General features: G+C 41.2%; 1 protein-coding gene across 2 annotated transcripts in view; it reads right to left on the bottom strand.

Annotated features, from left to right (window-relative positions):
* Positions 1-13,210, bottom strand: part of necab2 (N-terminal EF-hand calcium binding protein 2) — a 94,498-nt gene that overhangs the window by 24,474 nt on the left and 56,814 nt on the right. For both annotated transcript variants that reach the window (XM_013138980.3, XM_013138979.3), the window contains exons 6-7: positions 622-761; positions 306-433 (exon numbers count right to left, since the gene is read on the bottom strand). In XM_013138980.3, the coding sequence (XP_012994434.1) occupies positions 306-433; positions 622-761 (268 nt within the window). The remainder of the gene's footprint in view (positions 1-305; positions 434-621; positions 762-13,210) is intronic.

Genomic DNA, 13,210 nt, shown 5'->3' with positions numbered 1-13,210 from the left:
TCTGATTAATGCTCCAAGGCTCACAGTCTTCAAGCAAATCCCAATTGATATAGGTCCCAAATACATGAATTAACTATTTTGTTGCATTTGGTTTTAATGTGATTTCCTTCTGAGGGGAGATGGAGGGACAGAGAAGGAAGGCTATTTTAAGATGTACTTCAGAGACGCACAATCTGTGAAAGCAGGATTTTTTCTTTTGTTTCTTCATTAAAAATAAAACGACGATTGGTGAATAAGCCCGAGATTCTCACATCACCTTTAACCTCCACATCCATTCGAAATGCATTCGCAAAGTTCTGTCTGACCTGTAGCAGTGCTGATGTTCCTCTGGGCAGCATCCTTGGCAGCACTGACTCGGTTGTTAGGAGGATAATCAGGCACCGGGTTCTCATAACGTTTCTCCGGAACACGTGGACTGACTTTAGTAGGATACCTTCACGTGGAGAGAGAGGGAGAAGGAGAGGGATGACCGGGAAATTCAGAGGATGAGGGAGGATCACAGGACAAACATAAGGCACACGGTTGGGAAACTGAATGGTTTCAACTCCGGGGCCTGACAGACTCAATTTCACACAAAATGGCATGACACAGCAGCGGCGTCCTCCCCTGTTCATGACTCACCCTGATTGGCTACAGTGTTGCTCATCAATAGCATCCACAGCGCTCTCCACGGAATTTAGCAGAGACTGGATCTGATTGGCTGATTCCTTCAAAAGGAAACGGGTAACAAATTGCTCCACATTGGTGCCGCGCTCATACACCTGAGTACAGGAGAGATAGGGAGATGAGGACAAGATAGAGGATGAGAAGCATTAGCACATTTCTGCATATCTTCCGAACACAGTAGATAAGTCCCTCTTCACGTATTTCAATGCCTCCAAAAGCTTTCCTATTGCAAAGGGATTTTTTTTTGTTGCCAAAAGCTAATTTCAAACTTCATGTTCTCACCTTATGTTCAATCCTTAGAAAAAGGGTCTGCTTTCAACCTTAAGCAGACCTTAAATAGACCTTGAGCACTGAGAAGTCCAGAATTGGTTACAAATTGAATGAACATATCATTGAAAATAAACCAAGGTACTACACAACGTGCAACATTTTTAAGAAGAACCCTTTTGGGTCTGTCAGAAATTATACAAAAGCTCTAGTTCTTCACTTTAACTTTACAGTCAGACAGATCTTACTGCACTTTCATTTTCCCAGGCAATTGTCCGCTAGGATGCAGCCTTGATCATTCATCTATAGTGAATTTCCCATTGGTTGAAACAGTTTTTCAGCTTTGTAACTGTGGTAAAATGTCAGGTCGTGTCATCAGCTTTATCTTTCGTAACACAGAAAAATTATCTAAAGCCTAGGTAAACAAAACATCTGTGTAGTAATTTGACAACTGTTTTCCAAGAAAAAAGAAATGAATTGTTAATGTGAAAACAGTAATTGGACAAATGTACAGCCAAAATATTCAGTTTCTTTTATCTATTATTATAGCTATCATTGATAATCTGAGCATTAAGTAGGGAAAGGACGGAAGTAACTTTTTTTACTCAGACTCTGAGTGAGTGAGTAGCCGTGTCACCAAGGCTTTGTCTAGACTAAACAACTCGCTGGAGAGGGACTGATATGTGGTGACCTGATCAGAACTCAACGATTCCATCGGATAGGCTTACTGACATTTTGTCTGTATTGCTTACAAATGTCCAATCCTCTATGATCTCTAGAGGGTGTTAAGGAGGTAAGGACCAGGGGTTGTGTCTGAATAAGGCTTGAGGATTAAGGCTACTTACTCTCTAAACACTTTTCTAATGGTCATATTCGACTAATATATTTTTCAGTGCTTGGGAGTACCTGCTGCTTTGACTAACAACCTCAACCTTAAGCTTGCAAGAACCCAACATGCTGGAAGGAATTGGAGCATCATGAGCTAAGAAAATCCCTGGCGGGAATACACTTGACCACTGGGGCCAATAGGGCTGCTCCACCCTTTATGGGCTCCTTGCCATGGATAGCACTGTGCAACCAGAATATTAAGCCAGCTTTTAGTGACACAGCTGCACTTCAATGATGCCACTCGGGATGCCCCAAGATGCACAAACTTTAGGTGCATTAATTAAATATACCTTTCTCTATAATGCTAACTCAATCATTGTAAAATAACACCTGAATCTGCTGAGTTCACAGACGAGGAGGACCTGATCAGTAATCAAAGGCCAGATAGTTTGGGAATTCAGGTGTAGATCTTTCCAGAATGTAGGTGTGTGTATGTTAGCAGAAGACGAGAGACAGAGGTAGGGACAGAGATGTACCACTGTTCTGTGATTGGTGGCCAGGCTGGTCATTGGTGGGTCATCTCTGTAGCCTTAGTTCATTCAATCTGAATTTCTCTCACACTGCTCTTTACTTTCTCATTGTCACGGATCAACAATATCAGTTAATTATTTACAGTACACTTAGTTATTTATTATTATTTACAGAACTCTATTATTGTTGTGACTGTCAAATTATGTTTTTGCAAAAAAGAAATGAAGAAATTATCTATGCATTATTATATTATTAATAGGTATTACCATAATCATTAATGGATAGTAGATGAACAGAATCAAGTTAGAATTCAATATGTATCTAATGTAACTAATAAGCAACACAAGAAGTGAGACACCAGGAAGGAGTAGTGTAATGAGTGTGGTTATTCCTCCACCTTCCTTTGCTTCTGCCTCTGTATCTGCGCCGCCTTGGAACCACCCTGCCTCTCTTCTGTCCTCTAACCACCCCACTGTGACACAGTGTTGTCCACAAGGATGTAACTGAGACACAAAATCACAGCAGGAGAGTGGTTTATGCAACGAATAAAATACCTATTGCACACACAGTTAAAATGATTTGCACAAACAGACTATTTTATTGATTTAAGCAAAGTACACAAATTAGCTTCAGATTACATGATACTGCGTCCAGTCCACTTATCTGTGCAAATGAGACGTAAACAAGAGTAAAATAGATTTCATGATGGGAAGTTTCTTATTTTGCCATTCTATCTGTGTGTGGTTGGCTTTGGGTACTGCACTAATGGTCAGCCTGCTGAAGGTTCCTCCAGGGGAGACACAGTCTGACGGAGAGGTCCATTAGTAGTGTAACACGAACACAGGCAGGGGAACACCAGAGTGTTGGCTCACAGGCCCATATTCTATTACTCCAAGGTCATCAGTGCACTCCGGGTAGAGTGTACAGGCAGAGTGCAGACCATTGCAGGATGTGGGTTCAAAACCCTGTGCTATTAACAAGTTACAATATCATCAGCTCCAGAGGAACGACTGAGGGTAATTACATGCATCTAGAGAACCGATTATTCAAAGGACCGGCCTGAAGAACAAGCAACATGCATTTCAGAAAATTTGTAATTATATTTAGAGCCATGTTCTATAACAGGGTATTGAATAAGTTACGTTTTGTCTCAGATGTACCTGTAAAGCGAGAGATAAAATGCAGTTGGCATTTTGGGTTAAATGGGCGGTGAATTTAATGTAATTTTCCTGTAAGACAATAACAGCATATTTCTCAACATTTATAAATTAATGTAAGCTCTAACTGCTACTAATGTAAGAACTAAATTATTAAATAACACACATTTTTGCATTGTAGCACCAAAACATTCATTATTTTGAAGTCTTAAAGGAGACCTGGTACTGCCGATTTTGCAGGTTTTCCTACTTACAAAGCATGTAGAGGTCTGTCATTTTTATCATAGGTACACTTCAACTGTGTACAGGTGAAGTGTACCCCAAAACCTGAAGGATCTGGAGAAGGTCTGCAGGGAGGATTGGCCCAAAATCCCTGCTGCAGTGTGTGCAAACCTGGTCAAGAACTACAAGAAACGTATGATCTCTGTAATTGCAAACAAAGGTTTCTGTACCAAATATTAAGTTCTGCTTTTCTGGTGTATGAATTACTTATGTCATGCAATAAAATGCAAATGAATTATTTAAAAATCATATCATGTGATTTTCTGGATTTTTGTCACTCACAACTGAAGAGTACCTATGACTTCTACATGCTTTGTAAGTGGGAAAACCTGCAAAATCGGCAGTGTATCAAATACTTGTTCTCCCCATTGTATCTGCTGTGATACATTTCTTCACAAATGTTCTCTTATTTCAAATATGTAAAGAATAAACCCATGGATATAATTTCTTGACAGTGCAAAACATCACAGTCCTTTTTCCGGTCTAGCTCAAAAAATAATCACCCATTAAGCCTCTCTGCTGTGGGCTGATAACTGATGACAAGCAGGGATAATGGTCTAATTGGACTATGATATTAACAGGGTCTCCCTCCAGGGACAAACTGACACAGAGTAAGGTACTCAGAGTCACTGTGTGAAAAGGTACATCAGTCAGTCACACATTCAGTCATCAGTCAGTCAATGAAAGCCAGATGTCCTTAGGGTTGAGCACTGTATGAGACTGAGAAAGACACTTCCAAGGTAGGCTCCCTTAACATGCAAAATATAGAGTAGATATCAGTAACTGCATGAAAGCCCATACTTTTATGACTTCTAAGACAACAGAATTCTTAAATAGAAGGCCCTGATTAAATAAAATGTCTCGCATAAACAAACAGTGTCACTAAGGAACATGCTGACATAAGTTGCTAGGTTCAAATAAACGGCAATTTGTGAAATCCAATAAACTGAAAAGTAGCTGATTTTTAATGATTAAATCTAACTTAACAACATTTTTTTTAATTAAAACATTTGCAAGCTAATAACAAGTAAATATTTTAATATTACCAGCTCCAGCTGATTTGTAATGATTAAATAACTAATTGATCCAACTTTTTTTATTACAATAAGTACTACAGTACTATTGTAGTACATATGGCCTTTACAGTACTACTAGCATAAAGCATGAATGACCAGAAGACACCTGCTGTTAATATTTGTGAGTTAATTACAAATTCTGATAAAAGTATGGTTCATGTGTTTACATTTTACTGTTTATAATGCTAAGAACATGCTAAGAACAAGCTTTTCAATGACCTAATCTCTCTCACAGAAGCCCTGAGTGTTGGGCAGTACGCCCAGCACTGGGATTGCATAGCAAATGCTTGCCTATGGGGATGGCTGCACCAACGCTATACTAGGGATTTAATCAACTGACTTTTACAACACAGTGATAATGGAACACTCTGGGACATTGAAATGAATGACATCGTCTCTATGAAGGTAGCTCTCTATATCTAGTATTGCCTAGATGGCGCCAAAGAGCAGGCAATATACAATGGGGCCAAAAAGTATTTAGTCAGCCACCAATTGTGCAAGTTCTCCCATTTAAAAAGATGAGAGAGGCCTGTCATTTTCATCATAGGTACACTTCAACTATGAGAGACAAAAAAAAAAAAAAAAAAATAAAATCACATTGTAGGATTTTTATGAATTTATTGGTAAATTCCTCTGTAAAATAAGTATTTGGTCACCTACAAACAAGCAAGACTTCTGGCTCTCACAAACCTGTAACTTCTTCTTTAAGAGGCTGTCCTCCACTTGTTACCTGTATTAATGGCACCTGTTTCAACTTGTTAGCAGTATAAAAGACATCCACAACCTCAAATCGTCACACTCCAAACTCTACTATGGCCAAGACCAAAGAGCTGTCAAAGGACACCAGAAACAAAATTGGAGACCAGCACCAGGCTGGGAAGACTCAATCTGCAATAGGGAAGCAGCTTGGTGTGAAGAAATCAACTGTGGGAGCAATTCTAAGAAAATGGAAGACATACAAGATAATCTCCCTCGATCCGGAGCTCCACGCAAGATCTCCCTCGATCCGGAGCTCAAAATGATCACAAGAACGGTGAGCAAAAATCCCAGAACCACACGGGGGACCTAGTGAATGACCTGCAGAGAACTGGGATCGAAGTAACACACTATGCCGCCAGGGACTCAAATCCTGCAGTGCCAGACGTGTCCCCCTGCTTAAGCCAGTACATGTCCAGGCCCGTCTGAGGTTTGCTAGAGAGCCTTTGGATGGTCCAGAAGAGGATTGGGAGAATGTCATATGGTCAGATGAAACCAAAATAGAACTTTTTGGTAAAAACTCCACTCGTCGTGTTTGGAGGAGAAAGAATGCTGAATTGCATCCAAAGAACACCATACCTACTGTGAAGCATGGGGGTGGAAACATCATGCTTTGGGGCAGTTTTTCTGCAAAGGGACCAGGACGATTGATCCGTGTAAAGGAAATAATGAATGGGGCCATATATCGTGAGATTTTGAGTGAAAACCTCCTTCCATCAGTAAGGACAGTGAAGATGAAATGTGGCTGGGTCTTTCGGCTGGGGCTTTCAGCATGACAATGATCCCAAACAGACCACCCGGGCAATGAAGGAGTGGCTTCGTAAGAAGCATTTCAAGGTCCTGGAGTGGCCTAGCCAGTCACCAGATCTCAACCCCATAGAAAATCTTTGGAGGGAGTTGAAAGTCTGTGTTGCTCAGTGTGTGAAAACCTTGTGAAGACTTACAGAAAACATTTGACCTCTGTCATTGCCAACAAAGGGTATATAACAAAGTATTGAGATGAACTTTTGTTATTGACCAAATACTTATTTTCCACCATAATTTACCAATAAATTCATAAAAAATCCTGCAATGTGATTTTCTGGATTTTTTTCCTAATTTTGTCTCTCATAGTTGAAGTGTACCTATGATGAAAATTACAGGCCTCTCTCATCTTTTTAAGTGGGAGAACTTGCACAATTGGTGGCTGACTAAATGCTTTTTCGCCCCACTGTGTTCACTCAGTTACTGTCATGGCAATATCACAGGGCTGTAAAAAAGATACTGGACAAGATAATTAGGGAATATTTGCAAAGCAAAGACATTAGCAAAACTGCTAGCCAAAGCTAAAATAGCAACAAATCTATCAGGTTTATCTTTTGAGCTGACAGTTAAGGGACAAGAAAGTCAAGAATTAGAGAACAATGACTTTTGGGATACTGCACTTACATTTTAGACAGTCCTTGGTTATGACAAACAGATTGAATGAGAGCCAGAAGCACCTGATTTAAATGGGCTATGAGAAACCATACTCTAAATACATTTACATAATATCCCATTTTTCAAAGCGACAACATGTCAAATTTCAACAGAATCCCTGACTTTATGATCTAAAAGACTTAGATAATGGGCATTATTGAGCAAAAATATGCACTTTTGCACAGTATTGTAATTGCAATAAAACATTCTACCTACAGTAGAAATCAGTGATATAGGATCAGGGATGTTAGGCAAGGAAAAGGTTCCACTACTCACAACGCATTTTTGCTGTGTTGTGTCTACTGTACAGGATCTGCTGTGTTATGTCTACTGTACTAGATCTGCTGTGTTATGAGAGGAAGTTCACAGGTACATTGTCACACTATCCCAATACAATGTGGCTGACCCTTTCATGGTTGTGATTTTCTCATCCCCTTGCATGATGGATTCTGAAAAGTGCCATCCAGGTGCCGTGCTGCCTGCACCAGTGGAGCTCCTCTGGTCCTGCTGCAGACCCAGTTAGACAAAGCATCAGAGAAAATGAAAGAAAAGATTCAATCTCAATCGCATTAGCCAGGCTTGAAAGCAGGAGTCATGACATAATGCAGTTATTCCGGCACGGATACATCCCTTCAGCGGCTGCTGGATGTGTCCTAGAGACTTCACAAGGCTTGGATTAGATCTCATGATGGAGAAAATGAACGGATGAGATGAGGACTCTCATCTCAAAGGGACCAGTGATTAAGCTGTCTCCTTCATTGTGTACGTGCGTGTGTGTGTGTGGGGAGCATTTATACGCAGATGTGCATTATATGCGTGTGTATCAGAAGGGTGTGTGTGAGAGTATGTGCATTAGAAAGTCAGTATAAGGAATGCATACATCTCCACCCCTTTGCAGAGGTCCGTGCACATTCAATGGCTGTATGAGTCTTAGGAGGTCTTGTTAACGAGTCTCACTGTGTCCAGGACACCGAAAGGAACCTTAAGCTCTCATAATTTGCTTCCACACTACCGAACTCTCTAGCAATCACACAAGACACATCTAAGAATATCATTTGTCAACATTCAGTAAAATCGAAACCTGCTAATGTCTTCATGTTCTAAGGTTTGTGGACGAGAGGGCTTGTGCACTGAAACGGCGATTAACTAATTAACAACACTGAAGGTAATTAAATGTGTGAACAAAAAATGCAGTAGGAGAGTAATATTGAATGCATGGCACATTTCTAAATCAGGTTAACCCTTTGACGGTCAATATGGGAAAATTGCACGCTGTAACGGTATAGATTGAAGTAGGAAGAGAACCAATTCCCCAGAGGGTATTCCAATAATGTACAACTAAGACCTGGAAAAAACTAAACATTTATCGCTATAGGAGATCCATTTAGGTACACTAGAAGCACTTGGCATTATTCCCGTATCCATACCAAGGCCTGGAGCTGTGACTGGAACATAATGAATAAACACAATCAATAAACTACAGCCCATGCATAACTCAAACACTTCAAAATCCCAAGACTGTAAAAACTCTCTAAACAGCAGCAGTAAAATATTTAGTAAATCATATAAGAGAGACAGGAGATGTTGCGTGTGTGATGTCAGGACTGATTGTTTAGCAGGTGCAGAGTGGTCTCCAGCTGTGCGTACCTCTCTCAACTCTCTACCCACCATCAAGTCAGCAGGGGGGAACGTTGAACAATGCCCCCAAAATGAGTCCTGTCCAGTGCCTAATTATAATCACCGCTCACCACCATTTTCCAGGCAATTTTAATCAGGCGAGGTTATTTGGTTATTCACACATCCCCAAGATTCTGTAATTATGACAAGGCTTCCGTTTGGATGGAGGAGAAAACTGGACAACAAATCCTTCTCTACGGGGGTGTGCTTCAGCTGCCTTTGATTAAGGCATGATGTGGTGTTGCTTGGGTTATTTTTGCATCGGGCCCAGCCAGCAGGTCTACTGTAACCCGCCAAAGAGGAAGTCAAGCTAATTAAATAATTTACGGTAATGATGCAGATGAACTGCTTTCAGTAAAATCCCTGAACTGACCACCTGCCACATCAAAAGGGAATAATATTGTGCGATTCATCAAAGGAATGCCCCACTTCAGGGAGGTAAGAAAGGGCTAAAAAGTCCAACTAAGTGCACAGCTAAATGCCCCTGATGGTCTCTGCTGATTCTCAGGTTCTGGTTCTCAGGTTTAAGACGTTTAGCTGAGGCTTTTTTCCAGAGTAACTTAGAGCAGTGATAGCGCAACATTTTTACATGGACCCCTGGGGGAATTTAACCCACACCCTTTGTGTTACAAGTGCAAGGCTCATACCAAGTGATCCACACCTGGCAGGTATCCTATATTTTCAACAGACATTCGGCGGAATAACTACCTACCCACGTTTTAGACAATGAACCACCAGTCTGCATCCAGGCAACCACGCTCGTGGAGAAACACTGAAGATAAAACAAGTGGAGAGAGGGAGGCTGAGAAGGCCGTGCTACTGACTGGAGCCTACAGCCATTCAGAAAGCCCCAGAGATTTACTACTGAGCAAGAAGCTCCCAGGCTTAACGAAAGAGCACAGACAAGAGCTGTGGCAGCACTTTCAATCCTCTATTAGCCAGGGATGGGCAGGCCCACATAGTGCTGCTATTCAGACAAATACAATCGCATCATCCACACTGCAGATATAGTCTTGGAAACCTGACCCTAGACAACAATGCCCAGGGTCTGGTTTCATTGACAGACTCTTTTGGCATGGAAGACGAAAGTTACTGCTGGCAACATTCCATTTGAATAAAATACAATTTAGCAGTGAGCATGACGGAGATCACATAACAATCATTAAGTTCTGGCATGTCGGCCTTGCAATCTCTTATCAGAGTTGTGTGTCCCCAGAAATAAGTCCATTATTGAAGTATTGAAGAGTCTGTAAATGAAAGCCGACAGTGTTTCCTATGCAGGATTGGTCTTTCTAAGACTACCACAGGCCCTGCTTTTTAAAGGCCCATCTACCACCCTCTTTCGAGGACAGAACTGTGCCCTTGTTTTTACTGTAATGTTTATATATACACTTCCCCTTCCTGTCGTCCTTACATCCCATTATACTGAGCATTCACAAACTCCACCCACTGTTTGGGGGACATGCACATTTTGTAACCTATGGTTACCCATTTGCACGCACTGAAAAACAGAGGAAAAAGGATCAAGAAAACATCTGCAACTATTTATTATTTTAATTGATACCTCATATTAAATCAGAAGATATCCATAAACAATTGTCCTGTATTCATGCTTAAGAAAGAATTGGATAATGAGGGCCTTCCCTGCTGCCACTTCACCCTGCCAGAGAATTTATGGACCACCAAGTGGCCAGAGGTGTCCTATCCGGACATTCATTCTTTACTTAATTGAATCTCAAGGTAAATAATGGTTATAAAAAAAATTGTAGATTGTTTGCAGCTTTTAGTAAGTGATCTAGTGTAGCTTTACAGTAGCTAACATTACCTAGCCAACATTTTCAAAGTTATGTCTTGGACAGGTATCAAAAGTTAACTTGCGTACTTTCATTATGGGTGTCACTCCAACTCCATTAGTTATCTAACTACCTCAAACAGAGCGGTAAAAGACTAACATTTTTAATGGCTTTCTATGGGATGAACTGACTAAAGAAAGCTAAGGAATAGTTATAAACCTAACCTATGTAAAAAACCTTTATTTCAAATTGGCACAGATATATTGAATGTTGTGCAGCTGTTGCTAACTTTGGATTCGGTCTGCAAAGAAAACACTATACAATGAACTTGATAAATGATAAAACAAACTTAATCAACAAACTTAATCTTTGATCTCCACAAGCTCTGTGATCAGTTGGACTAGATGGATTACTATTAGGTGTCATTAGATAGGAGGTCATACTTTTCTCTTTCATCATTCCTGTCAGGAAGATGAGGGTAAGGAGATTGGATATATAAGGATAAACATTCAGTATAACATATGCCTCCCTAAGGCTCACTGAGGCACATACCGTACATAATTTATAGTGCACGTTTGAAAGCACCCCCAGACCCCTAACTCTCTCCTTAGAAAATGAATAATGTGCTGTTCATCCTGAGGATCCCAAAATACTAGACATGGCTCCATGCCATTCTCTTGCAGAAAGCTCAAAATGATGTCAGATTCTGATGAATATTCAAATTCCATGGTTGCTAATTGGTTTAGTTTTGAATCAAGTACAGATGGATCATATTTTGATCCAAAATGTCTGGAAAGGCTTTATAACGTCTGTAGAAGCAGATGTGCTGGTTGGATGGCAGTCCAAAACTTCTAAACATAGGGGAACTTTAGATATGAGGCCAGATATTATATTTAGCACTAAATATAGTTGCTATATAGTGGTAGACACTGGCGACAATCAATATGAATTCAATGCTGCATATCATACAAATACTGTATGTACATACTGTACTGCATGAGTTTTGAGAGAGAGGGGAATCAAAGGTTTTGTCTTAGCAGAAAGTAGAAGTAATCTACCCTAATACAACGGACAGTACTACAGGTGATGATAAATCTTCATCATTGTTTATACCAGGCTGATTCCTGCTCCGTTTTGTCAGTCTCCACTTCCTAAGGCACTGGTCACCACTCCCATCCCACATGAACATGTCATCCCCACGAATACAGAAGCCAGCAGAACAATTCCTGACCAGGCGTTAGTTGGTAGTGACACATAGGGCAGGGTTCTATGGCAAAATCATTGTATTATTCAATATTGATAAATATCAAAACATACAGTTAGAATTTCCTATGATGAAGTGCATAAACTCTAGCGTATTAATAAAATATGCAGAGTTCAGTGCAGTTGGATAATGCACCACGGTCTTTTCAGGTAGAGACAGCTAACACTGCCTTGTGTTACTGAATTGCAGCCCACATTTAAAGACATAAAGGTAAACAGAGCAGGAGGGCATGTTCAGATACACACCGATCACTCTTCTGCTTACCCGAATATCTTGTCTTATGGAATCCTAGGAACTACTAATGTCAGTAGAAGGTTATTTGATGAATAAATAATTAAAAAGTTATATAGAAAACGTTAGAGACAGTTAAATATAAAAAAGGGTTTAATCATTTCATTTGCCTGTTATTGGCAAACAAATAACCTTTTACTGACATTTGTCATTCCTGGGATTCCATAGTGTAATGTCTTTATTCACTTTACACTTTTTGCTTAGCTCATTAAAAGAAATGTATTCTTGGGAAAAGGACGGCAACTGGGGGGAATAATGACTTGAATTTGATTATTAAATTCCTCAATCATGCCGTACAAGTGTATAATGCCAACTACCCAAATATTGTGACTGGTGTCTCTTGTTCACCTTGTTACGTTGAAATGTATACATAGAGCGTAAACACCTGATAACAGGTGTACAACACAGGGACAAAGGAGACAGTGGGGTAGGACACAGGGACAAAGGAGACAGTGGGGTAGCACACAGGGACAAAGGAGACAGTGGGGTAGGACACAGGGACAAAGGAGACAGTGGGGTAGGACACAGGGACAAAGGAGACAGTGGGGTAGGAACCAGGGACAAAGGAGACAGTGGGGTAGGACACAGGGACAAAGGAGACAGTGGGGTAGGACACAGGGACAAAGGAGACAGTGGGGTAGGACACAGGGACAAAGGAGACAGTGGGGTAGGAACCAGGGACAAAGGAGACAGTGGGGTAGGACACAGGGACAAAGGAGACAGTGGGGTAGGACACAGGGACAAAGGAGACAGTGGGGTAGGAACCAGGGACAAAGGAGACAGTGGGGTAGGACACAGGGACAAAGGAGACAGTGGGGTAGGACACAGGGACAAAGGAGACAGTGGGGTAGGACAGTGGGGTAGGACACTGTCCTACCCCCTACTGGGGTAGGACAGTGGGGTAGGACAAAGGAGACAGTGGGGTAGGAACCAGGGACAAAGGAGACAGTGGGGTAGGACACAGGGACAAAGGAGACAGTGGGGTAGGACACAGGGACAAAGGAGACAGTGGGGTAGGACACAGGGACAAAGGAGACAGTGGGGTAGGACACAGGGACAAAGGAGACAGTGGGGTAGGAACCAGGGACAAAGGAGACAGTGGGGTAGGACACAGGGACAAAGGAGACAGTGGGGTAGGAACCAGGGACAAAGGAGACAGTGGGG

Source organism: Esox lucius, chromosome 19 (genome assembly GCF_011004845.1).
Source record: "Esox lucius isolate fEsoLuc1 chromosome 19, fEsoLuc1.pri, whole genome shotgun sequence".
Taxonomy (NCBI): Eukaryota; Metazoa; Chordata; class Actinopteri; order Esociformes; family Esocidae; genus Esox; species Esox lucius.
The sequence above is the reverse complement of the archived record's forward strand: the minus strand, read 5'-3'. Positions and strand labels throughout refer to the sequence as shown.